Below are 26,553 nucleotides of genomic sequence, written 5' to 3' on the forward strand. Positions count from 1 at the left end.
CCCCCCCCCAGCCCCTCTTCCCCGACCCTGGTACTTACCAGCTCGGAGTCAGCTGCAGCTCCCTGCTGCAGCCACCTGGGACTGCCCGAATCATCAAAGCTCTTTGAATCTTTGCCGAAGATTCAGAGAGCTTTGCATTGATTAGGACCTTTAAATTGGTCCCCTCATTCAATTCGGAGATTCGGCCACCGAATCGGGCCAAATCTTCTCCGAATTAAATCGCCACCTGAAGCTTTGCACAGCCCTAGTGAATATTCACACCTACAATTCAACCAGGTTTGCACCTCTGTTCAAAATTTTTTAGGGGTCTGCAAATGAAAGATTGAAAACCACTGTCCTAGAGCAGGTGAAGTGTGGTGGTTGTCCCCTCTCCTCACTCCCACCCTGTTTTGATCACAACAAAATAAGCTGTTCTTTGTGATATCATTGACCTTTAAAAGTTAAAGAGTGGTGATATCAATACAACTCAGAATAAAGCATAGTTAACCCTGTCCCTGTCCTAGCAGGGAAAGGACTGCACTCTGTTTCTACCATATTACTATATTTGTGTAATAGCACGTGATAATGCTTGCTGTTGTATGATTATGCAAAAATGTCCCTCTCATTGCTTATATACAAGAGTAAAGAGTGCTGCAGAAGGCTTACCTTTGAATTTTCTGATGTCTGTAAACTTAAAAGCTCAGATTTATTGTTACATTAACTGAAAACCAATTATTTTTGCTAGTGAGGGAAGTTCCCAGTGAACTTTTTCTTTTTTTTAAAGCCTGTATTTTGTTCAGTATTTGTCCACATAGTACCCACACTCTATGTGTATAGTCTTTCTCCATGTGCTTTGGACAGCTAGGATACTTGCATAGAGGTTTCTCTGTTGGAGAACCTCAGGAAGATGTCCTTGGACCTGGAGAAGAAGGGTTGTGCTAAAAGTCAGTCCTCCATCCAGTCCCTCTCAACTAGCACCCCTGTGAGCAGCAATTCTGCTCTGAGTTTCAGAGCTTTCCCACTGAACACAGTTACCTTCAAGCCATGTGCCAATTGCCTCAAGAAGGGATTAAAAGGAGTATAATTCTAAAGAAAAGACTAGAGAGAATTCTTCCTCTCCAGAGCCTTTATACTTAGCACACGAAAGCTAACGGATTAGGACTGTCTCACGCTCTACATGTGAAGCGCACCCAGCAGCAAAGGCCTTCTGGCATCTCTGTACTGCTATAAGAATAACCACCCTACCAGCATTATTTGATTCTTTCCTCCATCTTTCTTGCTATGCAGTCCACTGTCGTTGTCCTCTTTTGGCACCTATGCTTTGTTCAGCGCCAAGTGACCAGATTATGGATCAGTGCTGCTGTCACCCTGGCTGGATCTTACAATGTCAGCTAACAAGATCTTCAGCCACTAAACCACAATACTGCAAATAGTAGACTCACTATCATCTATTTCCTCTACCTGAACAGAAGGGCTACAGCACATCCAAAAGGCAGACCCATCACAAGAGGGCTTTCACCATTTCATTGTCCGTATCTTGGACATCACACTAGAAAGCAAGGAGGGATGCAGAAGATTGCTCTCTGAGCAGAAAAGGCATGCTTTCGCATGGAGTGAGTGCTCTGGCTTCTTCATCTCTGTCTGCTAGTCGGGTATGGAGAAGCTTACCAGTGATGGGCCTACTGGGTGCCATGGGGAATGCAGTCCTATTCACATAGCAACTGTCCCCAGGATTAAATCCCCTTTCCCTAAAAGGCAGAATAGATCTTCCCAACCAGGTTAGTTAGTGTGAGTACAGATTGTAAAGCAAAAGGAAGTGGAGAGTGAGGACAATCAACATAGAAAGTTGGCCTTTAAGGGCTTAAATGCCCTTTTGCACCGCTTTAATGGTACAGCTGTTTACACTGTCGGCAGCGTAATGCGCATTAAATGACTTTGGGATGCAGCAAAATAAAACATGTCTAAGGTGTTTTAGTTTGCTACCTTACAGCTGCAGAGGGAAGCACCGGGCCTTGTGCAGCCCAGGGGCTGTGCAGGCAGCCCATGCAGGCAGGCTTCACCCAAGGGGGGGAAAAAGCGGTGAGCCTAATCTTTTTTTTTTTCTTTCCCTCCCTGGAGCCGGCCTGCCTGCCCAAGCTGCACATGGGCCCGGTGCTTCCCTCTGCCTTGGTGCTTCGGTCTAGGCTGACCTCCCTGTGAGGGAATTTGAATTCCCACATCCCAGGACACTGCCCTACCCAAGCTTTGCTGGCTAAGCAGCCTGAGAGCACCCATCTGGCAAAGCTAGACTATGCTACCAGCACTCTTCGTGCATTTTGCATTAGTCAGTGGAAACGACGAACAAGCCCAATTAGGAGCTGCTCCACTAGCCTGAAACTCAGTCCCATTAGGGTTGGACTATGTGCCCACGCTGTACTTTCTGGAAAGCTTTTAATAGTAATTTCCATTCCAGTGCTTCTATGTGCAGAAAGTGCCTGTTGGAAGACATTGCCCCGAATCTTTAACAGGAAGGAATGCAGCTGGGTTTGGAAAAAAAGGAAAATAAAGCCCGTACATGTACTTTATTGTTGAGCTCCAGTTCTCTGTCACGACAGGACACTGGCTGATTTCTCTACTTGGGTCCTGAGTCCAGCTAAGACATTTATGCCTCACAAAGCCAAAAGGAAGCAGAATTGCAACAAGGCAGGCATGTCTAGCACTGATTATAAATCCCCATTGAAAGAATGGAAATATGTCCCCTGGGTGAAATAAAATTTAGCCCTGGAAAAGCCTAAATGTTGCTTCTCGCCTTTTAGGCCAATTGTCTAGATGTTAGGGCACTTGGAGAGTTTATAATTATAGGCCCTCGGCACCTGGGGGGCAGGGAGGGGCTGGAACTTGCATCACCTGCTTGGCAGCAATGTACTGTAACCAGCAAGGCACAGGTTAGCCATTACTCAGGCCCCTTCCAAGCACTTTCCTTGATGCTGGCCGATGGCATTGCATGAAAAAGGTCTTTCTACCAGTTTAATGAGAAGAATTTGGGGGGTTAGTGACTATCAGTCTATGTGGTGTGTTCTGGAGAGAGACCTTGATTTCAATCATCTTTGCATCAAATGTAGGTAAAGCCTGGTAACCCACATCGTCTAGGAGCATAAGACTACTAGTATGAGTCCCAGAAGCCTGCGACACGCTCTTACTAATACCTTTTAGTGAACTTCAAGTTTCTGAATGTGGTCCCCTAGACGTTGGAGTATTTTAAATGATAACTTCCCACTGCCCTGCAATCTAACAGTGGCTCCTAGGACTCCGTGCTTTGAGCCAGAGTAAGCATGGCTGCTTCTCCACTGATTTTGAAATCCAGTGTGGCAAAGAGCTTTATTATTGCTTCATTCATCACATTTTCTGGACTAATTTTCCCCATATCAGTCAGTAATGAAGACCTGGATAGAACTCAATCCCTTATCTCTTTAAACGAGCTTCTATAATGATCAGACACTTGGTAAACACCACTGGTGCTGAGGAATGACCAAAAGGTTTATATTGACAATAAAATCGTCCCTGGGCAGATGCAGTGGGGGTACACCGGTGCATTTTTACCCCCCTTTGATTCCTGCTCTGCCCAAAGTATAACACCAACTCAGTGGCGTACTGTGGGTCTCCGGCACCTGGGGCCCGATGCTTCCATTTGCGCCCCACATCCGTGGCCGATCGCCAAGCAGGGGGAAGGGGTGGGGAGTCCCCCGGCGGCTGATCGCCGAGCCCAGAACCGCCAGCAGCAAAACCGGAAGTGCCCACAGGGGACCGAGTACCCCTGGAGGCTGTGGCCAGGACCCCCCCAGGCTGGCGCCCAGGGGCATGCCCCCCACATTGGTATGCCACTCAACCAACTGCCTGGCATTAGCAGCAGCATTTCTAGTCGGGCAGTGCCAAGGGAGTCAATTGATTTAATGGCTTATAATCTACCTGATCCTTTTTCAGCTCTTCATTCCACAAGTGTTCATCACGCTCTCTTCTTTCTAATGGTCCTGATGGTCCACCAATCAAGCTATCCTTCATGCTGCAATTCTGTTGCCGGTTAGCTGCTCCTGGTAATGAAGCTTCTGTTTCACAGTCCCTCATTTCAATTAAGTTATATTTGTTTTTGCTTCAGCCTTAAACTGAATAATATAGCCCTAGCCCACCAGCATATTAGTAAAGTTCTCCAGTACTTTGTTTTTAACTGGAGAAAAATATATGTTGTGTTACATGTGATGAGGCACCGCACTGCCCTTTTCCAAATCCTAGATCCATCCAGGGATAGTCCTACTACAGAACCTGAGATGTCCCTAGGACAGTCACATATAGAAAGATGAAAAGAGGCAGCTCAATGGCTGATGGATGTGAAACCAGTCCTGGGGATATAACAAGGGCATTACAGAAGTCAAAGTCACCGTCCAGAACTTGAAATGACAGAGAAGCTTGTTGAGAGGTTTCAAGTCCATAAGATGTCCACTCCTATAACCACCATTCAGAAGAAGAAAATAACAAGTATAAAACTCCTTGCTTGTGAAGACATTTTTCCACTGCTCGGAGATGCAGATGGACGTCCACCTCTTGCTGCTCATCAATAAAGCCTTCGGAGAGCGCAGGGTAAGAAAGGGCTGGAATTGCATGCAGTACCTGTTACTCACAATACATCAGGACTGCTAGGCTATGAGGGCTCCAGCTTAGGCTTCCTGAAACAAATAAAGGCCACTGGCAAACAAAGGGGGAAAATGGGTAAAGAAATGGTCTGCTTAGTTTTCAATTGTGGCACCGTAGTTCTTTTTGAGAGGAAGACGCAGAATATCAGTTACATTGGGAAATCTGCTTTGTCCTTAGTGACTCCAATGCTGTCTTTTGGTTATTGAAATATGAAGCAAAGGGATACTGTCTGATGGAGAGCTCAGGTTTGGAACAAACAAAGCCAGAGAATATAAACTGGCTCTTGTGTCTTTAATGAGCAAAAAGGCTTGCCATTTTCCACTGAAGAGGTGATAGCCATCAAATGGAAGATCCTATATCATGGTTTGGATACCTCTGGATACCCTGGAAATTGTAGAAAGGAAGTTTCTTTACTTCACCATTCATATTGGCTGCCATGGTCCCCCTGCTTTACCTGTAGCAGGTTAGGATGTTACGTCTTGTGGTTTTGTCAGTGTTGACTATGTAGTTTTGCTAATAGGTTAGACAATGGATTTGTATAGGATGGTTTGGATAGAGATGAACCGCCTAAGGCAGGGGGTTGGACTAGATGACCACTTGCAGTGCCTTCCAGCCCTACTTCTGTATAACTGTATGGCATGGTACAGGTAGTTGCATAAGATGAATCTAGAACATATAGAGAAGCTCTGGTTATTGGCTGCCCCTTTGGCATGCTTAATTTCAACTGTGCTCCTGTCTTTCCATAAATGGAGACGTCTTTGTCCTAGAGCAGATAATCAGATTTTGCCAGAAGTATCTAGAAGTTGGTAATACACATCTGGAGACTGGCAAGGAAAAGTCTTTTCTACTGAACACATGCAGCTTTTTAAAGCACTTTAGGGTGCACCTGCTGCTTGAATCTTTCCTGAACAGCTGTTACAAGTAATCCTGCCACTAAAAGCACTCAAAGTCCTTGGTATCCTCTATTTACCGTCCTGGAAATGGCAGATACTATTGTCAGTGATTGCTGCAGTTCTTTGAAGACTCAAACAACCCCTCGTTAACATGCCTGACACATTTGCCAGGCATGCAAGCGTGCAGACTATCTAGTAGCTGGTGGAAATGAACTTGTACTACTTATAACAGGATATCAGAGTGTAGAGAGATCATCTGCATCCTTATGGGAAGACAATGAAGTGCCACCAAGATTAACTGGTCCTCTAAAGCTGCTTGTACACACCAAGCTGGAACCACTGCAGCACGTTGGAGCTCGTTGCACTAGAGCTTGGACAGCCTCAGCTGCCTAGTTGAAGAGGGTCCCTAGTTCCACATTGGTGGACAACTGCATGCAGCTTTACAGGATCCTTTTCTTTAGTGGAGGCTTCCAGATCTGGTGCCCACTTTTATATGTGTCTGTGATGTGGCACCCCCAGCACCCATTTTCTAGTAAATGGAAAACCACTTGTTAGTTACTTAGGGTGGTGCCCCTGGGGACAAATACCAGGACAGCCATCAGCTGGCTTTTTACCTTCTAGTAACTGTGCTGCTCATAGGCGATGTGTAGAGGGGGCATGGCGGGGCATGTGCCCTCCCTGAGATTGGCTGCCACCCCCGCTGATGCTGGTGTCTGTGGGCAGTTGCCGCTTCCCCACCCCCGCTGCCTACACCGCCGCAGCCACCTGTGGGCTGTCCCCACTTGGCCCGCCCTCGCCACCAACGTCACTGCAGCCACCTGCAGGTGCTCCCTGCTCGCCGCTGCCATGCCCATGCTCCCAACACTGCTGCTGCCACCTGCGGGCAGTCACCATGCCCCCCCAGCCTCAGGAGGCATGAGTCGTTCATGATGCTGCTTATTGGTAGTTTGTCCTCAGGGATTTCCACAACTTCCCCTCCTTCCTTATTACTATAGAGAGCTGCTTTTTGGTCTTCTGTATTGGCAATGCACCTGTGTGATGGCTATGCCCACTCCATCCTTTGAGGGATTTGTGTGCAAGGGTGGGGTGGGCACACCTAATGGGTACAGCTAGTCAAACAGGTGTGGTCCTATGCACACAGGCTGTGTGTGCATAGGACATCAAACATATCAAACATAGCGTCTGGCAGATGTTCCAAATGATGCTTAGGGCCTTGTTACACATTTTAATTTTAGGCAGCTCCTGGAGCTCTTAACTCCTGGGTTGTCCACACATTAACACCTGAAACTAGTTTTAAGCACACTTTAGGTGGTTTAAAGTTACACCGCTCCAACCCAGGTTTCTCTCTGCTCCATGTTACCCAGCTCGTGTTCCATTAATGCAGGGGTGGGCAATTATTTCAGGTGGAGGGCCGCTTCCTGAGTTTTGGCAATCCATCGTGGGCCGTATGATAGGCAGCCAGGGGCAGATAAATATTAATTTTCTAAATTTTTTAGGGGCCCTGCGGGCTGGATAGAATGGCTTGGTGGGTCGCATCCGGCCCTCAGGCTGCATTTTGCCCACCCCTGCATTAATGTGTGGTCACTCTCCTCAGATGAACTGCCCAAGTTGCAGTCCTCCAGCATCCCAGGATGTGTCCCCTCACCCACCCTGATGTTCTGTGTGGACAAACTTTCCAATCCCTGAACGCTACTGCTCAGGGGCGTGCAACCCCTTGCAAAGAGCCTGCAAAGCACATGCCATCTGGCCAGGTCACGGGGCATGGATGGGTCCAGGAATAGGGGTATGGTGGTGGGGAACAAGGTAGGGAGCTGCCGTGGGTCCCTATGTGACATGCACATGCACGCATTTAGGTTGTATATTGTGGGGGGTTTTGTACATGGGCAAGATGGCCCCTAGCGGTTACTGAAGAGTGAAGTGTCCTCCAAGGGAGAAAGAGTTTGCAGATAGTGAAAAGGGAAGCTCAGGCAGAGGCAGGCGAGAGGGAGAATTGTGCCAGTGTCTGGGGATGCCTCTCTCCTCTTCTTCCCCTTTTTTTTCTTTTGAGGTTTTAAGGGAGTAATACTGAGGAAAAGAGTATTCGTTCTTTGGGTTTGCTGGCCAGGAGTTAGGCCTGGCAATTTAAACAGGGTTAAAACCTGAGAATTTCTAATCCTGCAAATTTTGGGCTGGGGTTGAGGTTTGCAACTTTCTGTTCCCAGTGGAGCTGTGACCCCAACTACCTGCACCCCAAGCGGCAAGCAGGGAGCTCCCGCAGGCGGCCATGGCGCTGTCGCTGGCGGGGCTGGAGGGGGCGATGAGCACCGGCTGGTGGTCGGTGACCACCTGCAGACACCGCGGGCAGTGTTGGCGGCAGCCAGCAGTGATTGCGGACTGCCCTCAGACAGTGTCAGTAGTGAGGGGGTGGTGAGTGGTGATCGCCTGCAGGTGCCACCAGCAGTGTGGGCAGGTGCACCCCCTACATGTTGTCAATGCTAGAGGGTAAACCTGGTCTTTCCCCTTGTTCCTTTTGATGGTTCTTTGCTCTAGTCAAGCTGTGTGGTTGGGCTGGCTGTAGTCATTAATCAGCCTGGCTCCTTTTGGAGTTTTTCCTGCAGTTTCATTTCAGCAGGCCATATAGTCTAGCCTAGAAGTTATGGGGTACGTGCATGCTGTCTGGAGCCACAGTCACTCCCCACAGACACACATAGCCTCTCTGTGGGAGCAAAGACTGGCATGCTACCATTCCTCCAAGAGCAATGACGGGCCTCTTGCACTGCAGAAGGACCTGTGCTCTCTAGCAGCTTCCCCTGGCACAGTGCAACCTATAGACTATGTCTTGTAGTCAGGGCTGTCTCTATGGGGGGTGAATTGGGGTGACCGCTCTCATGTCCGGAGGTGGGGCCTCTCACCCTGCTCTGGTCATCTCTGCTTGTAGTTAGTAGTGTTTTTGCACAATTTTGCACCAATTGCATTTGGTGTTTTCCCCTGTTTTCTGTAATAAATCTGTCTTTTGTGTTTATACTGCTTGCAAGGAGGAGGTTTTGCTTATGCAGAACATCCTAGTGATTCATTTAGTGTTTCCCAGGTGGTCTGGGTAGGGGCTCGAGCCACAGTAAAATATATTTAGTACCCCAAAATTGAACCCAGCCCTTGTTGCTGCCCACTGGTGCCCAGCAGAAGGGCACCTATGAGCTGGGGCTTCCTTCCCAGGGCAGGGGCAGTAGCTCCCCCAAAAGTGCCTTCCCTCACTGCTCCCATCTCCCAGCCACCCTGGGAAGCATGATCAGCGCCCCCCACACCCCAATCTCAAATCCCAATTTATTAAAATGTGAGACTTCTTTAATGTACTTCCTCTTTTGTTTCTTTTAAATTCTTTCTTTACTTTTTATTTTATCCTTCAGTAGCTGACTTCCTTCATTTCACCACTCTTCCCCCACCCCCATTTCCTTTCTACCTCCCATTTCATTACCCACCCCCACCCCCTCCCATTAACTCTATGCTTCCCAGATTCATGTCTCTGCCTTGCCCCCCACATTTCATCTCTTACCCCCTCCCCTCCACCCACCTAGAGCAGGGTAAAAACCTGTCCTGGCTCACCAGCCCTGTAGGGGCAACTCACAGCTGTGCAGGTGGGGGAGATAGTCAGAGAAGATTTTTAGCCTTAAGATATGAATGCTCAAAACTGGATTTAGCACTAAAACCGATCAACATTAGAGCAGCTCAACGTGCAACATGAACAAGGCCCTTAGTTGTTGAAGTGAGACTCCATAAAACTCATTTGAAAAGCCACAGAGGAACGGGGCGTCTATTGAGCTATGAGGTCAGCCAAAGTAAAAAGGAAGATGTAGAGTTGCTCTAACAGAGGACCTCAACCCAGGGAGTTGAGGGCTGTGGTACTGGTAGGCAGCAAAAGTGGCTCTCTCTTTTCCTTGGGTTGTCTAAGTGGCATGCTTGGAACTTGCACACAGCTAGGGATTCAGTTTCCTGGCAGTGTGGATGCGAGCACCGTGCGTCCAGACCGAGCACATGCAATAGGCTACTTACTAGCCAAGCACATATGCAGCTATGTGTGCACAGGTATAGTAGGACTGTGTGAAATGTTTATGGCTGTTTAGTTTTGACGCTGTTTCGACTTGTTTTGAGCTCGAAACAGTGAAATTGAAACAAAACGAAGGGCTTCGAAACAGTCTCGAAACAAAATGATCAGGCCAGTCGAAACGTTTCAAATTTCAAAGCAGCCAGCCAGGTGGTGGGAGACAGGGGGAGAGCCACGGCTGCAGCCCCATGTGGTTCAAACTGGCAGGGGGTGCAGCCATGGCTCTCTCTGCTTCCCACTGCTGGGCTGCGCTTCATGGGGCTGGCGGAGCCGATCAGAGTGCAGAGCTGGCTCTGCCTGCCTCCTGCCACTGGGCTGCGCTCCGGGCAGCTCCGCCAGCCCCATGGAGCTCAGCCCGGTGGCAGAAGGTGGGTAGAGCCGGCACCCTCTGCCACCAGGCTGAGTTCCATGGGGCTCAGGGGGCTGCAAGCTGCTGGGAGCTGAGCCGGGTGGCGGGAGGCACTTCCCCACACTGGGCTCAGTTCCCCAGGGCTGCAAGCGACTGGGAACTACGCCCGGCTGGGGTAAATGTCTCCTGCCACCAGGCTCATTTCCCGGCAGCTTGCAGCGCTGGGGAACTCAGACGAGCTTCAGGAAGTGCTTCCCCCAGCCAGGCTGAGTTCCCCAGTGCTGAGTCCCAGGTGGCAGGAGCAGTGACCTGTGATTCGGAAGGCAGATCCAGGCCCTCCAGCACACCCAGGAGGGCTATGGGGGCTCTGCTGGACTCCTCCCCGGGATGTGGGCCCCCAACGTGCCTGCCAAATCCAAGGATGCTGCTCCTGCTCCCCACCTTCTACTTGTCAGCAGCCTGAGGTGCAGTTTCCTAGAAACCCCTGCACCGATCTCCTTGAAACTTGGCAAGCTTCATCCCCTCAAAAGGGGCTGTCATCCCTGCAAGTTTCATCAGAATCAGGCAAGAAATGATAAAGTTATAGGCAGTTTCGTGCTTCCCCATTATAGCCTCTTGGCGAAACCTCGAAACAGCGTCGAAACAGTGAAACCATTTTGACGAAACGGAATGGAACGGGGATTTCAAAACGAAACAAAGCTCGAAACGAAACACTGTCCTGTTGAAATGGAAGTCGAAGCAGAACGCTGCTGTTTTGCACAGCCCTAATGTATAGCTATCTAAGGCCCAAAGCCATGGTTAGCAACTTTTAGACATGCAAAGAGGAAAGCCCTCGCATGTTTTAGCCCCGATAACTTGCCTAAGAAGCTGCAGACTTCTTAGGCACCATTGCTACTACCATTGTCATCTGTGCACACAGGATTACACATCAGAAACAGAATGCCTACCTTTGTAGTATTGGCAAAGACCTGGTACAGTCTTAACAAGTGTGGGCCTTTTAACTGATTCTGAAGCTATGTGACAGATGTTAAATGTGGGACCTAATTTAGCAGTGGAGGGGAAGAAGGCAGGGGGCTACATTTACATTTCAAAATGGAAACTGTAAGGGGTGAGAGACTTAAATACCTGAAAAGAGACAAGAGACCGACACTGAATGTGTGAGAGCCGTGAGAGGCATGGAATACATGACTAATGTGAAAAGCGTGCCATTGTCAAGGCATCCAAGGGAGAGAAGGGGGTGTAGATCGCCTACAACCCAGGCAAAGATGAGGCCTATGGGACCATCCTCATCACAGAAGACTTGCAGATTCCCCCCAAAAACGCCTTCCAAATACCTGGCTATAAGGAGAAACTCTGCCCTCAGGATTATATAAGATCTATGCGAGGCTTTCTGTTGTCTTTTTAGCTTACATTGCATTTTAAGGTAGGCTAATTTGTGTGTTATCACTGTGTCTATCTGGCTGTGTCTTAATTTAGGCCGAGCTTTTCTGTTGGTTTTTTGTCCCATGCTTGAAATTGCAAATTGCTGTGATCAATAAACACTATCTTCGGAGAAAGGACTCTTTTTGTCCAAGCATTTTATGACTTCAGTGCCACTACCTGAAGGCTAATATTAAGTCTAGTAACAACACAAGAGCCAGAAATGCCACTTAGACACCTAAAAAGTTGCCATTTAGATGACCAAAGAGAAACAGAATTCCATGCAAGTGTCCCCCTTCACATCCACCTACCTAACTGCCCCGGCTAACAAGCGTGGGCTTTGGAGTAGCCTGTAATTAGACACCATCTTAACAGTTGAAAATGTTTTTCCTAACATCCAAAGAAAATCTTTGCTGCAAATTAAACTAATTTCTTCTTGGTCTTCTTGCAGCACACCAGACCCCAATGGCCAGAGGAGAGGATATCACGTTCTAACAACCTTGCTCAGATGTTTCCCTATTCCCATGTGCATTGGCGATGCATAAGGGGTGAATGCGGGTGCACGTGCACCCCCTGAGGTTGGCAGTGCACCCCATGAGAGAAGCACCGCTGATGCTGCCGGTGGCGTCTGCGGGAGGTCGCTGCTCACCACCTCCCACCCTTGCCGTTGACACCGCTGGTGGCATCTCAGGCGGTTGCTGATTACTGGTCTGCACTTGCCCCCCACAAATGCCGACACCACCACAACCACCTGAAGGAGCTCCCTGCTCACCACCACTGCCTAGGGGCAGTCGCTGTGCCCCCCCAGCCTCCAAGGGCACACATTCATGCCTATATGACAGCACTTAGGCACCCAGGTGAAGTAATATAATCACTCCTACACTTGTTGGGCAACTCAAAGGTAGTGTGAAAGCACTTTGGTTGTCCACTAGGTGAAACAGGGTACGACTACACAAGACGCTTTACTGAGAAGAAGCATAGGAGGATGTCAGTCAAACACCCCATCTGACAAACAACTAAAGGGAAAGAAGCTTCCTGAGCCCAATCCAGTACCTTTTCAGAGCATGTTGAAAGGCTCCACTGCTTGCAGGAGGCTTCCAACAATATTTGAACACAAGGAATTACAATGAAAAAGTCGTCAGGGAACATAAATGTTGGTGATCATCCAGAAAACATGTTCTACTATAATGAACCCTTTCATTTTTAAGGAGCTGCTGCAGATCTGCCTCTGTCCCATTGCATCCGTTTTCTCCTTTCAAAGGTCCGCTTGCCCCATCACAATCATTATATACCGGCACTGCCCTTCCTGCCTGCTGGGGCCTCTTGTACCTCGCTCTGTCACTGATGACAACCCAATTCCCTTCCACACCTCCCAGCTTCATTTCCTTTGTGTGATCTTCAGCACCTTCCTTTGTTTCTTGCCTCCACTCCCATGGCCAGTCCGTGTGCCAAGCCCTGTCAATTCTTCCCCTTTATTATAACCAGATACACTATTTCCTTATCTTTGCTGTACTCCGCCTTGTCCACTGGCTACCTGGTAGGCCTGTGCGAAGTGGCTAGTATTCGCTTCGGATTCGGTTGATTCGGGGGACAGTGATTTGATTCGGTGATTTGAATCACTGTCCCGAATTGATTCAGCCGAATTTGGCTGATTCACTGCCAAATCAGCCAAATCTCCAAATCGGGCCTGATCCTCCACCCACTCTCAACAGTCGCTCTCCCAGCTCCTGTCTCAAAAAAAAAAAATGCCCCTATTCACTGGCTGCTGCCAGGTGGGGGGGTGACCCCCGATGCCCTGCATCCCGCACCCACTGTCCCAACCCCCCCATGGCTGTCCCGCCTGCCCCTGCTCTTGGCCCTTGAAAAAAAAGCCCCAACTCACCGGGTCCTGCCAGGCAGGGGGTGATCCCCACTGCCCCTCACTGCATGGGGGGCTCTATCACAAGCCCCCAGAAGCCCTGAGGACACTGCAGCAGCCAGCGAGTGGGGTCTTTTTTGGTTTTGGTTTTTTTTAAGGGCCGGGAGCTGGGGTTGGGTAGGGCAGCCATGGGGGGGCAGTGCTGGGAGAGCGGATGAGGGTCGTGGGCGCTCGGGGCAGGGGGAGCAGGCAGGGGTCCCCCCATGGTTCCCCTCCCCTGCCCCCGGCTTACCAGCATGGAGTCCAGGTCCAGCTCCCTGCGGTAGCAAGCAGGGACTGGCCGAATCGCCGAAGCTCGCCACATCTTTTCCAAATCAATTCAGAGAGCTTTGAATCAATTCAGACCTTTTAACTGGTCTCTTGATTCAATATGGATTTGGAGATTTGGCCCAATTCGGTGGGGCACCCAATCCGAATCGAATCAGCACCCAAAGCTTCGCACAGCTCTACTTCCTGGTCACTGCTACCTTCTTTTCTTTTGTGCCTGCCCTTTTCTTCTCCCCTTCTGGTCTATTTAAAGCACCTTTGTACCTCCTTCAACTTTCTCCCCTACTGCTCTGACCATGCCCCCTAATCCCTTAACTGCTTTCTGTTTCTTACCACATCGAGTTCAAGCTCCTTGTCTTGACCTCCACCTTCACATCATCTCCCCCAGTTTCTATAATCTTCTTTTCTCCCACTCTCATCTCCTTACTTCTTCATTCTTCTTTTTTTCCTTCCCAGTTTTGCACCTATCGTCGTTTTATCCCCTGTGCTTGGAACAGTCTCTAAATTCCTGTCTTCATCAATTCATCTGATCTTCACTTTCCTCCTTGATAGCTACTTTTCAGAACCTTCCTTTCTTGTTCTGTTCACCCATCATTTTTCCCCTTCTCTGAAATGCTAGCCGTTGTCTTGTCCTAGTTCAGTGGAGGGGAGTGATTGCTATTCCTTATTCATATGCAAATTTCCAGAGAAATGGCCGAAAGTGATTTCTGTTGATAACTGCTCAACTATAACCTAATATGTTTTCAAATGTAGCTGGTTTGCCAATTTTCCATGAGCTTCAACTAAGGAAAAATTTGAATCATATGTGCCTTGTGTATTTGCTAGAAGACCCTAAAAATATTACAGATATTTTACTGAACTTCATATAAGGTCTCTTTAAAAACAGTTGCTTATATTTACTTAGAAATGATCAGGAAATGCACTCTGCACTGAGAGGATGTGCTGAAAATGTGAAGGGGACACATTACTTTGCTCATTACCGTCAATGTAATCTGAGCAATGGCCCCATTATTGTAACCCACAAGTAAAGGGTACAAGATGCCTTTTATGCCCAATCCACAGAGGACACGAGTTGTTACAGCTTCAACTATACAGCCTGATAGCTCAAGCTGAAGCAGTTCATGCATTTAGCTTTGGAGATCTCCATATTTCCTGTGAGTAATCGCACTATCCTGCCTCCATTATTAAGTAACCAGCATAAAGTTGGGTCACTTTACAGCATGAATGCTCATTCTGTATTTAGCGAGTACCTATTGTAGCTGAGAAGATAACAATCCCCAAGACATTCATTTCATTGCTGGTACCGGGCAGGGTCTGGTAGGTCATTTCAGGAGATGGGGTGATCTCAAGAAGCACGGGCCTGTTGATTTCAGGATTTTCCCCATCTGGCACAAAGTAAACAAAACTGAGAGATTTCCCTGGGCTGTTTGGAAAGCCCGAAGTCTTCACCACGGGGACGAGAACTGTTCGATACTGGAACCAAATCAAAGAAATGCAAAGTCAATGTCCTACTGGCAAACGGCTCGATCCTGCTGCCACTGAAGTCAGCCACAAAAGTTCCACTGACTTGACTGGACAGGATCATGCCCTGAATCTGCAAGGAGGAGCTTGAGGTATGTTTTGTACGAGTCTTGATAGCAGCCACAACTATACAATAAACCAGTGAAGGTATCATGTCCTTCAAATTGCAGCCCAGGCTTTCTCACATGCGCTTTTGAGACTGCTCTTCTCGAAGGGACAGACACAGCACTTGCCACTAGTGTGTGAGCAGGACCCTGTAGGCCAGGATAGACATTACACTTTACAACCCGATTAATGTGTTGCAACCTGTAACATGATACACGTGCATGGGGTTATATCTCATGTAAGACTGTTATATGACACAAAAGCAGATGGATTCACCTTTTGTGTTCAGCCCTGGCAGGGGCTCCCAGTGTAGACATGTTTACCACTGCCTCTGGCTAGGAGAGTGGCCCACTTCGCTGGGCACAAAGCATCTTGCATTTTCTTTGTTGCTCTCAAGCCTCTCTTTCTCTGTCTCCCTTTTTCCATTCCTTTTTTCCTTTCTTCCATTTATTATGGATCTCATCATCATCTCCTCTCATTTTTTAAGTCTATTTGTTCCTTCTTTTTCTAACTTTGTCACTCGTTCTTGTCTCTCCCTCATCAGCCTCTGCCCCCCAAACCTTGCACACGCGGCCTGCTTTACAGCTTCCCAGTGCAAATCCAGCAAATGCAAAACACACACTCACCTGGAATCTGGTGGGCTGTGCAGACCCTCCAATCCTCACTGTGCTTGCTGCACAGACCCCCCTTACAAAGCATCCAGCCATTGCCCTTCCCTCCCCCTACCAGCTTCTCTCCTTTCTTTGATTTCCACCACGAGCAGCCTTCACTCCCCCCAGCCCTCCAAACACACGGGCTCATGCTGCCATCCCCCTTCACTCACCTCTTTTCTCCCCCTTCTCCCCAGGCTTGCTCACCTGCCCCTCCCTCTGTCCCAGCATCTTGCTCTTGGTGTCGTTTGCTTGACTTTCTCCCTTTACCAGCTCCCCCTGGTGACTCCCTCTCCACACCTGGACGTGCCCTGTGCTGCCCTTCTCTGGGGAATGGTGGCCATGGCAGGGAAGGGGAGGAAGGGCTGCTTGGGTGCCTTACCATCTGGTACCAGCAAGAGCTGGAGGAGGGGAGGAAGGATGGCTTGGTCTAGGCAAATGTTAACACCCAGATTTCCAAAGGCCTGGAGCCCCTTTGAGCTTTTGAAAACCCAGCCCTATGCACAGATGAAGGTGGCATGTTTTGTGGGAAAGGGGAGGAACCTTCTTGTTCTTAGCAGGCAGAATTGGGGGGTGTCACCTCCAGGCCCACTATGCACTCATGGCCACCAAAGCCATGAGCACAGTTAGGCATGTGTGCATCTCCAACAGATGTTGCTGGCCAAAAGCTTCAGTCCCAGCACCCCACACCCCAGGAAAGGCTCTCTTCTCCTTTGAAGAGCCACAGTCCCTGTGAGTCTGCACGTGGTGAGTGTAGCCCCAAACGTAGGTAGAGCCAGCAGGGAGGGAGGGAGTGGGGAGGAGGGAATCGTGACCAAGCTTGCGCAGGGAAAGGTGCTGTTCTCCCCTCCTCAGGAAACCATGAGACCCAACAAAACTGCTGGCAGCTGCCCTATCCTGTGCACCATGTAGCTCTTCCGCTTTCTCTCAGCAGCCCTGAGCTGGCTGAGGGGCTCGGGAGGAGGTGAACTCACCTGCTGGAACGAAGCCTCAATCAGGTTGGAAGGAAACATATTTCTGCAAGAGAGTAATGATACAGGAATTGAACAGCCTTGTGTGCCTGAAAGTCCCTGAAACTGGAAAGGCTCTTCTTGCGATTAAAGCAAATAAAGGCATAATGACTCAGGCTTATGCAGTTCCTCTAAGTCTGCTACCCCCTGTCACAGTCTGAAACAGGAAGGGAACTGAGACTGAAAAGTGACAAAGGGGCCATGGATCCAGTGATGTAAATCCAGAGCTGCAAAGCCGCAGTAGTGTGTTTTGAGGACTCAGCTGTCATAGACTTCACTTTGTGTTTTAATTTGCTATTGGACCAAATCCTTCTGTTTGTCCCAAGGGCAAGCCCTAGGGAAGGCAGCAGGGAGTCCTACAGGAGTGGGGGCTTTGGTCTCTGGCTGTGCCTGACATCGCAAACCTCGAGGTGAGCACAAACTACTTGGCATCCCCCTTGTTGCATTAGGAGGCCTGCAGGTGGCAAATCCAGTCCAGACCCTGGGAAAGGTAGATAGCGGTGGCAGGGTAGAAAGGGGGGTCACAGCCAGAATGCCAAGAGATGCACTCATGATTCGCTCCACTTGCAGTTCTGGCAGTGACGCTCCTGTGAAATGTGGCTGGCACTCAAAGCTGCCCTCTGCAAGCGTGACTCAGGGAGCAGCAGGAGAGAGCGGGCAGCATCTCCCAGACTGGGGAGCTGGCTCAGGTGCCTGCAGAGTACTCCCACCTCTGACAGCTGATACCAGTGTGTTTTCTAAAGGGAGTTTTCTCTGACTAGCTGCCGCTTTGTAAAGGGAATGGCAGAGCAGCGAGCAAACACTGGGCATCTAATTAGTCATGCCTTGGTAAGGAAATTACTTTGGAAAAGCACATTTTTCAAATGCTTCATGACATGCCTCTGCATGCACACCCTCCCCCGCTGAAGTCTGCCAGCTCTGGAGGGAGGGAGCTGCATGACCCAGCAACAAGTGGGCAACAGGGCACGGCCACCAGAACATCTTTAAAGCTAAGTATGGTCAGTCAAAAAGCTAAATCAATTCAGTCTTCACAGGTTAGTCTAAGATAAGTAGATTGACCTGATAAGCAAGTGAACAGACATTTATTTTTGATTCAGGAAATGCAGCCACATGCCTGCAGTGGCCCAGACCAGAAGCCAGGGGGTGCTAAAGCATACCTCCCTGCTCGACTGGGTCAAGGCTAGTCCACGCATCCTACAAGAAGAGGATTGCTGGGGAGGTGCAAAGCATCCTGGGATGCTGGGGGACTGTGAGTTAACTTGAATCTGGAAGGGATTTGGGACAGAAGTTCAAAAAAACAGTTTAGCCTAAATCAGTTAAGGCTGATACTACATCCTTTCATAGTTTCATAGTTGGTAGGGTCGGAAGGGACCTTGGCAGATCATCAAGTCTGACCCCCTGCCATGGCAGGAAAGAGCACTGGGGTCAAACAGGTGCTTTTTGACACCTAAATGTGATCCTTTCCCACCCTTTGGATAAATTCAGATTTATCTTAAACTAGTTTCAGCCTTTTTAAAAGTGGTTTATGTGCAATGAACTACTGTTGTGTTAAAGATTTGAACTGGTTTACAATCACTTATACCAGTTTATGCATTCGATTCAGTGATTCGAATCACTGTCCTGACTCGATTCGGCTGAATCTGATTTAGAGATTCAGCTGCTGCCAAACACCAGTACCCGGTGAGTAGGGGCTTTTGTTTAAACAACTAGGAGCTGGGGCAGCTTTGGGGTTGGGGGCTGGGAGAATGGGTGGGGGTCAGGGGGCGCTCAGGAGGCCTGGCAGAGGTCCCCCCCATGGACCCCTCCCCCCTGCTCCAGTCCCTCCTCCCCCGCCCCTTACTTATCAGCACGGAGTCCGGGTCCAGCTCCCTGCTGCAGCCAGCGGGGACTGCCCAAATCGCCAAAACTGTCTGAATCTTTTCCAAATCGATTCAGAGAGCTTTGAATCAATTTGGATCTTTTAATTGGTCCCCTGATTCGATTCAGATTTGGAGAGTTGGCCATCGAATCAGGCTGAATCTCCTCCGAATCAAATCGGCACCCGCAGCTTCGCACAACCCTAGTAATTTCTGTTCCTAGTCCAAAGGAACACATCTGGATGGGGGGGTGTATTAGAACCAGTTGAGGCGACCTGTGCCTGGGGTGTGGGTTCAAGTTCCTATTCCACATATTGGGCCCTTGAATGTGATCATATTGTGCCCTGCTCATGTCCCTACCAGACAGATGGATCGTTCTTCTCACTGCTCTTTGTGATAGTTGTAATGGTAACACGACGGCATTTTTACCATTTTTTTCCGGGACTTTAAAGGGTGGGAAAGGATCACATTTAGGTGTCCAGATTCAAGGCCACTAGAAGTGGCCTTAAATGGGTGGAATAGGATCTGGCACTTTGGGTCTAATTTAGTACTGGTGTGAACAAGCAAATGGGTTGAATTTGGACAGTTACCTGTTCAATTCATCTGCAATATGGGACAGTTCTGGCCATAAGCAATAACCAAGGGCAGTGTTTATACAATCAGGGCTAATACCAAAGATGCTGTAAAAGTACCTGATTAAGTCCAATAAAGCATCAGCTGAACTTAATGCTGCTTTTGCAACAGCATATTCTTCTTTTTGAGCAGCGGCACCTGGATGAATGCTAGTCACGAGAATAATCCCAACAGTCACAGCCATGAATGTTGTCCAAAGGTAATAGGTGAGTGTGATCAACCCCATCTTCCCACAGGCATTGGAGTCCATGGTGGCCAGCCCTGACATCAGGCTGAAAAAGAAAAGAATGGGCTCAGCAAGTGCCCCCCTGGATGCATAAGAGAAGCCTGTGGCAGAGCCCCCTCAGCTCAGTCTTCACGGGGCACTGGCCTCCCACAGGCAAGGTCTGCAGGGTCTCATCACCCCAGCTCCACAGTAGCTCACCATCTCTTGAGTACAACAAATATGACGCTCCTCCAATTATGAAATGACAACAGAACCATGAAAAGGGAACAGGACCATCATGTAAAACAATGCAACGCTCGCCTGTAGTGAGGTAGCAGAAACCGAGAGGTTTAGAGAAGAGCAAAAACTGACTAAGGACCTGGAGAGACATTCACAAAAGGACTTGAGAGAGGAGACGGAATAGAGCATTAGAGCAATGGCTTCAGGAATTCCCTTTTAGCTCTTCTATAACTTATGATAGGCAGACGGTCAGGCTGGGTGATGATTATCATTATTTCTGGCCTCCAAATTGTTCCTCAGTAGAGAGCAGCAGGGCATTCAGTGAAAGAAGGCAATGCTTTTTAAAAATATAGGAGCAAACATGTCTGCTGAACTAACTGTCACAAGATTTTGTAGAGAACAAGGCTAGACTTCTATGCAGAATTCCAACCTATTCCTATCATGGTGGTTCTTATAGGCCCAGATGCAGCGACAGAGTTGCTCCTACACTTTAGTCTGGTGACTTGGAGTTAGACACAAGTTGCACTTCTGTCATCCACTAAGTAAAACAGAATTCTGCCCTAAGAGCTTAGGAGAATGAGAAAGAAAGAGCTGTGAATAATAAGAGCACCCAGACTTATCTGAGATGGAGGAGAGTCATTCTGGGGGATCTACTGCAGCTCAGCTAAATGAACTGTAACTATCTTTTATGTCCACTCTTATCCCAAGGTAAGTGGAAAATAAACGGAGGCAGTTTACCCCTGAATGAAGCAGGGTTAAGTTACGGCAGTTTATCTTCACTTAGGAGTGGAGAGAGAAAACAGCTGATATGCACTCACAAGTAGTAAGTCCTCCCCTTAATGCCCAGAGTCATTTGATTCAAACCATAAGCCAGAGTCATTTGATTCAAACCATAAGCCAGACTTCCCCTACAGATAGGTATTCCAGACTTCTCACTTGCGGGCTTTCTTGTAACTTCTTAGGAGATGCTTGATATGTCTATGTGCGCCCCTACAGCACCGTTGTTACTGCACCATGCTGGCAGCTCATGGTTATTTTTAGCCCCTATGTTGCTGTAGTGATACTCTATACCGAGGGAGCACATCGCTATGGCAATATAGCTGTGGTGTTATGGTTTGTACCCGCCGACTCTACGTTGCCATCATGTAATGCTTTGCTACGGCAATGTGGCATCACATATAGACATGCCCACTCAGTACTGTTCCCTAGAATACTTGAGAACAAAACCATAGTCGCACAGCCCGCTTTAATAGAGGACTCATTCACAATCACCCTTTCACTGACACCACTGCATGTAGCATCTATTTACCACAAGTTAAAAGTGTACACATGGGCAGTTGCCAGGGAGTAGCAGAAGCCTTGCCTACTTTTTATAGTTCAGATTTCTTGCACATGTACTATTTCCTAAGGACTAGTCCCATGGCAAATAAAACTGGCCTAAAAATTAAAAGGGTATTATAGCCCAACGTCCCACTACTGAGAGTTGTTTCTCTAGTTATATGCCAGCAGATTTGGCAACCAAAGATTATTTTTTTATGACAATCTGCAAACTTTTTACTGACAGCCAAACTTTTTTACTGACATATGTTTTACATAATGTAAATACAACCCTTCTGTCAGGCCCTGTATCACATCAGATATTTGAAAGGATCAAACAAGTATTGCCTGTACATTTTGGTTTTTTATAACTTATTGAATCCAACTTACCAAATAACAACTTTAGCGTTTGAAGATGCATCCAATCCCCTACAACCAGGGGTGTGTGGTGCAGGGTGAGGGGGTGAGTGGGCAGGGCCACATCTGGGGCAGCTGCCAATGCACAGGGTAACACTGATTTCTACTGTGCTGATTGTGGCAGTGCAGTTAGCTGCTGCTGCAGCAGTGGCTGCTTTTGTGTCCCCACAAAGGCAGTGCCTGGAACGGCTGCTCCCATTGCCATCTGCCCCAAGTTTTGCTACTGCCTACAACAGACATAAAGACAGATATTTATCTTAATGCAAGTCAATGTCTTGTGTTCTTTTTCCTCTTCCTTTCAATCTCTGACAATTCCCTTATGGTTCAGTGAATGTTAAACTTTTGTTTCTTCATCTTTGTAAAATAATCCTCCCACTCATTTTCCCTGTGCATTTTCTAATGACCACTTGAGAAGCAGAAAATCTTTTTCACAGCTGGCATTTAAAAAAAAAGAAATCTAAATATTATAAACACTTGTTTATCAAATTGTCTTATGTTCAAGTATTCTGTTTTATGTCTTCTATTGTTATAGCCATAATTGTACAGAACAGTTTGACAGTTTGACATCCTCTGGCCAGGACTGCTGCACAAGTGCAAATCAAGTCAGCTATACTGAGAAAATATTGACGCCTTGTGTCACTGATTTCTCCTCTGTAAGAGAGAGCCTGGCACTATCTGTTCCTTTAATATGGAAGCAGCCCAGCGAGTGGGCACTGCAGGCCAGGCAGGGTGCAGCAGCTGCAGGTTGCCATGACCACAGGGCAATTAAGCCAATTAACAGGCACCTGCAGGCAGCCCAGGCAGTCTGCTGATGGGAAGGTGGCAGGGCCCTGGGAGGATATGAGCCTGGGCCTTGGGCTTGGACTAGCAAACTAGTCCAGCCCTGCCAGCTGCAGGGTTAGGAGCTCCTGCCAGGAATGCTACCCAGGGGTGCTAGACTGACCGCTTTGCTGCTTGCAGGAGCAGTGAGGCTGAAGGAGCTCGCAGGAAGCCCAGGCTGGGAGGTATGCCAGCACAAAGGGATGAGGGAAGGTTTTCCCTCTTAAAGGGGCAAGCTTCTTCCCTTTTTGGTGTTTCTGTTATAGCTCAGGGACTTATAGTTTGAGTTACAGTTTTACACTAGTGGTTTGGGTTGGGACTGTAGAGGTGGTATGTGGAGGTACTATTAGTGCCCAAGAGGCACACAATTGCCTTAAGCCGTACCAGGGGCAGGCTCAAGGCTTGAGCAACTGTTGAGCCCAGAGTTGGAAGAGAATAAGGCCACAGGGCCAGACAGGGGCTAGGGGTACTTGTGCCCAAGAGGGGCATGGCCAGACAGGGGGCCATGTAGTCCAGGGGACAGGGGCCTAGTGCTTGACAGGGGCATGGCCAGACAGGGGGCAGGAGGTCTGGCAGACAGGAGCCAGGGGCACGGTGCCCAAAAGGGCCAAAAATCATTACAGTAATGTGTGTGAGGCTTTGGGTATGGTGTAGGGGAGGTTTGGAGCCACCCATTTAGCCCCTAAGGCTTTAGGTGCCCTGCAGCTGCACAGTCATAGAGAGGTCCGGTGAGGAACCTGGGCATAGTAGAGACCAGTATGGTGCCAAAGAACCCCGGTAGGACTGGAGCCACACAAAGGCCCATGGGTAGCCTCCCTATTGCTGTTATTATTATTATTATATTTCCATCAAGGCATGGCAGGAGAGAATGGAAGGTGCCCTGGGGGTGGAGTGGGGCACAGTCATGGAGTCACCAGGGGGCATCATGGCTGCCCTTGGGATCCCAACATACTACATCCTCTCACAAAACAGACTTTCCAAGCCCTGAAATCTGCTATGACCCCATAGAGGAGCAACAGATAAAATGCCCCAACTACATGTAATGCAACCACGCTGCTGCAGTATTTTCTATAAAATCCATCCCCTGTTCCAAAGGTTCTTTGGATAAATGTGATATCTTTTATTAGACTAAATAAATAGCTGGAAAAATTGTTCCTTACTAGCTTTCAGGCACAAACCCTTCTTCAGGTATAGGGAGAGTCTGCTGGTGCTTGTCTTGGGCGGAATAAACACATAACCCAATATGCAAAATGCAGATCTGTGAAATGCATGGTAAGTGGAAGTGAAACCACAGTAACTTAGCTCCCATTTAAGGTAAAGCTTGCAAACAGGTTGTTCTCAAGCAGCTTGCATCCACCTTCCTTTAGCCTCCAGTAAGTTGTTCAAATGTCCATGGCCTGAGGAAAACATTGGTGGGAAACAACACTTTTTGGCAGTTTGTAACTGGCCAAATATGGTTGAATTTTTACCCAGAAGCCACAAGGTTAATTCCCTGCAACTATTTCAAGGTCCTGATTAAGTCATTGAGAAGTCAGTTCTTTAAACCATGGTTGGACAGTTTTTTATAAAGGAGAGCAATAGGCAACCTGAATGTAGAACTTGCTTCCTTCTTTACCGGGCATGTCTACATGGGATGCTACATCACTGTAGCATTGGCAGGCACAAACCATGATGCTGTAGCTATGTTGCCACAGCAACTTGCCCCCTTGCTATAGCGTATTGCTTACGGCGATGTAGTGGCTAAAAACAGCCGTGCACTGCCGGCATGGTGCAGTAACAGCTGTTACTGCACTATCATTTAGTACTTCCTAATGGAAATACTAAATGATGGCCCAGTAATAACAGTGCTGTAGGGGCACATGTAGACACACCCACTGACCAGGTAGAACTCTCTCCTATGGACTGCTGAGTACTATAGGAACAGTGGTGGAGACATAAAAGGGGAATATTGCATATTTAGCTTTTCCTTGGTCTCAATCCAAAGAAGCTTTTTCAAAAAGGCAGAAAAATGGGCAGTACATTCAGCTGCATTAATTCATCTCTACCCTGTCCTGTGAGGGTAAAAGGAAGAGACAGGGGTTTGGTCAGAGCCCAAGTACAGTAGGATGTACTGTGTTACAGCAGATACAAAAGAGGTTTTGTAGTGTTATAGTAGACAAAAGATAACCTTCAAAAGCAGAAGCTGTGCTACCAACTCACACAAGATAAGTGGTTTTCTTACAGCTCCAGCTGATAGGATCACATGATTCCCTGAGAAGCTCAGTGTTCATTTTAAAAGAAAAGTTTCTTGCCCTTGCTGTTGGGGAGAAAAGCTTGGAAATGTGAACCAACAAGGCTGCAAGCCAAGAAAGCAAACAAAAAGAACCCAACATTTTTGTGACATTATTTTTAAGCCAGTCTCTTGCTTTGGGGGGTCTGGACTGGATCTTTTTTTAAATATTTGGGGTTGGGGCCTATACAAGGCATTGAGGCACTGGAAGGTTTTGTCCCAAAAGGTAAGGATTTTAGAAAGTTTGAAGCAACTGAAAACTGAGGGTTAGAAGGGAAACTTGCTCTGATTGTTCAGCCACCATTGCTCCTGCTACACTACAGTTATTCATGTAATTTAAAGCTCTGTTGCTTCACATACTTAAGCACTTGCATATTTTTACAAACATATCGGGCTATCCATGTGTGCAAGTATTTGTATAATCACATGCTTAGGCATACATGTGTATCAGATAGTCCTACTTCTGTGGATGGTCTGTCTGTGCATGTAAGGTAGTGATTCTCACCCAGGGTGCCATGACACATTGGAGTGCTGCAAAATCTTTTTAAGGGTGCCACAAGGTGCTGTGCAATGTTAGCAATGCAAACTAATATCAGCATTGCAAACATATTTATTCACAAGATAAACCCAGAGATTTCAAGTGGGAATTCATAGTGTCAAAAACATTCTGACCTGCCGTGGTCTTTCTGAGCTTTTTGCAACAGAAGACTTGCTTTCTTTTTTTCTGTAGTCAAAAAACGAATGAAAACTTAGAGTTGGCATTTTCTGAGGGATGCCTTGAGTTTAACAGGGGGGTGGCTTGCATCTAATGAGGGGTCCCTTGAGTATAGCAAGGTTGAGAACCACTAATATAAGACAAAAGGAACACATGCAAATAAATGAGGTGACCAGTATTAAGCGGAACACAAGTACACCAAAAATTTGAGATAACATCCAAAACACAGTAATATATATAGTAATATAAACAAGGATTTTCAACTGAAATAAGGAATGAATGTTTTGATAACATACTTTCTTAGGACAGTGGTTGTCAACCGGGGGTACTTGCACCCCTAGGGGTAGTTAAAAGAGTCATAGGGGGTATACAGAACTCTGTGTAGATGTGTGCAACCACAGCGCAGCACGCAGACAGCTAGGAGCACAGCCCAGCCATGTGGAGAGCAGCCAAGTTCAGCTGGTAAGTTTGTTGTAGGGGGAGGGAGTGGGGCTGGGGCACAGAACTGAGCTGCGCGGGGCAGCTCCTGCTACTATGTGCACTCATGGAGGGCATGGGGGGGCTTGTGCCCCCAGATCTGCATGCAGGGCAGGGCAGGGCAGGCTGGGGCTGGGGTGACGCTGGGCTCCTCCCGGTGGGAGCTGGGCTGCACTTGAGGCAGACAGAGGCAGCACTGGGAGGGTGGCTGGGGGGGGCTACGGTGAATTCTGGAGTGGCTGCAGCCCCCCCATAGCCCCACTCCCGTAGGCCCCCGTGGTGAGGGAGAGAGTGGGGCTGAGGCTGAGGCTTGAGCACGGGCAGGTGCTGCCCAGCCGGGGTGGAGAGCGGGACAGAGCCTGGGGGGTGTGGGAGGGTGGCTGCTCCTGCTGCTGCATGCATGCCAAGAGGTATGGGGGGGCACGTGCTCCTGCATCTTCACATGGGGCACTGTTGGCTGGGGCAGTGCCGGGCTGTTCCCAGTGGGGACTAGGCCAGGCTGTGCTGGGAGGGAGCTGGGGGGGCTATGGTGAATTTTAGGGTGGCTGCAGCCCCTCCCATAGCCTCCTCCCAGTGCCACTGCCACCCGCCCCAAGCACAGCCCAGCCCAGCCCACACCAGGAAAAGCCTGATGCCACTCTGGCCTCAGCATGCACACGCACATCTGGGGGCATGTACCCCCCATGCCCTCCTGGGGTGCATGCAGTGGCGGGGGGCGCCCCCACACGCCTCCCCCCATAGCCGCTTTTCG

The 26,553-nt window shown here is 48.5% G+C and overlaps 1 protein-coding gene across 1 annotated transcript in view; it reads right to left on the reverse strand.

The window, feature by feature from the left end:
• LOC102383047 (excitatory amino acid transporter 5-like) overlaps nucleotides 1-26,553 on the reverse strand; it is a 74,293-nt gene that overhangs the window by 33,986 nt on the left and 13,754 nt on the right. Inside the window, exons 3-5 of the mRNA XM_006025768.1 lie at nucleotides 19,403-19,615; nucleotides 16,819-16,861; nucleotides 14,819-15,041 (exon numbers count right to left, since the gene is read on the reverse strand). Coding sequence (XP_006025830.1) covers nucleotides 14,819-15,041; nucleotides 16,819-16,861; nucleotides 19,403-19,615 — 479 coding nt within the window. The remainder of the gene's footprint in view (nucleotides 1-14,818; nucleotides 15,042-16,818; nucleotides 16,862-19,402; nucleotides 19,616-26,553) is intronic.

The sequence above is a fragment of the Alligator sinensis genome, unplaced genomic scaffold (genome assembly GCF_000455745.1).
Source record: "Alligator sinensis unplaced genomic scaffold, ASM45574v1 scaffold103_2, whole genome shotgun sequence".
NCBI classification, from domain to species: domain Eukaryota; kingdom Metazoa; phylum Chordata; order Crocodylia; family Alligatoridae; genus Alligator; species Alligator sinensis.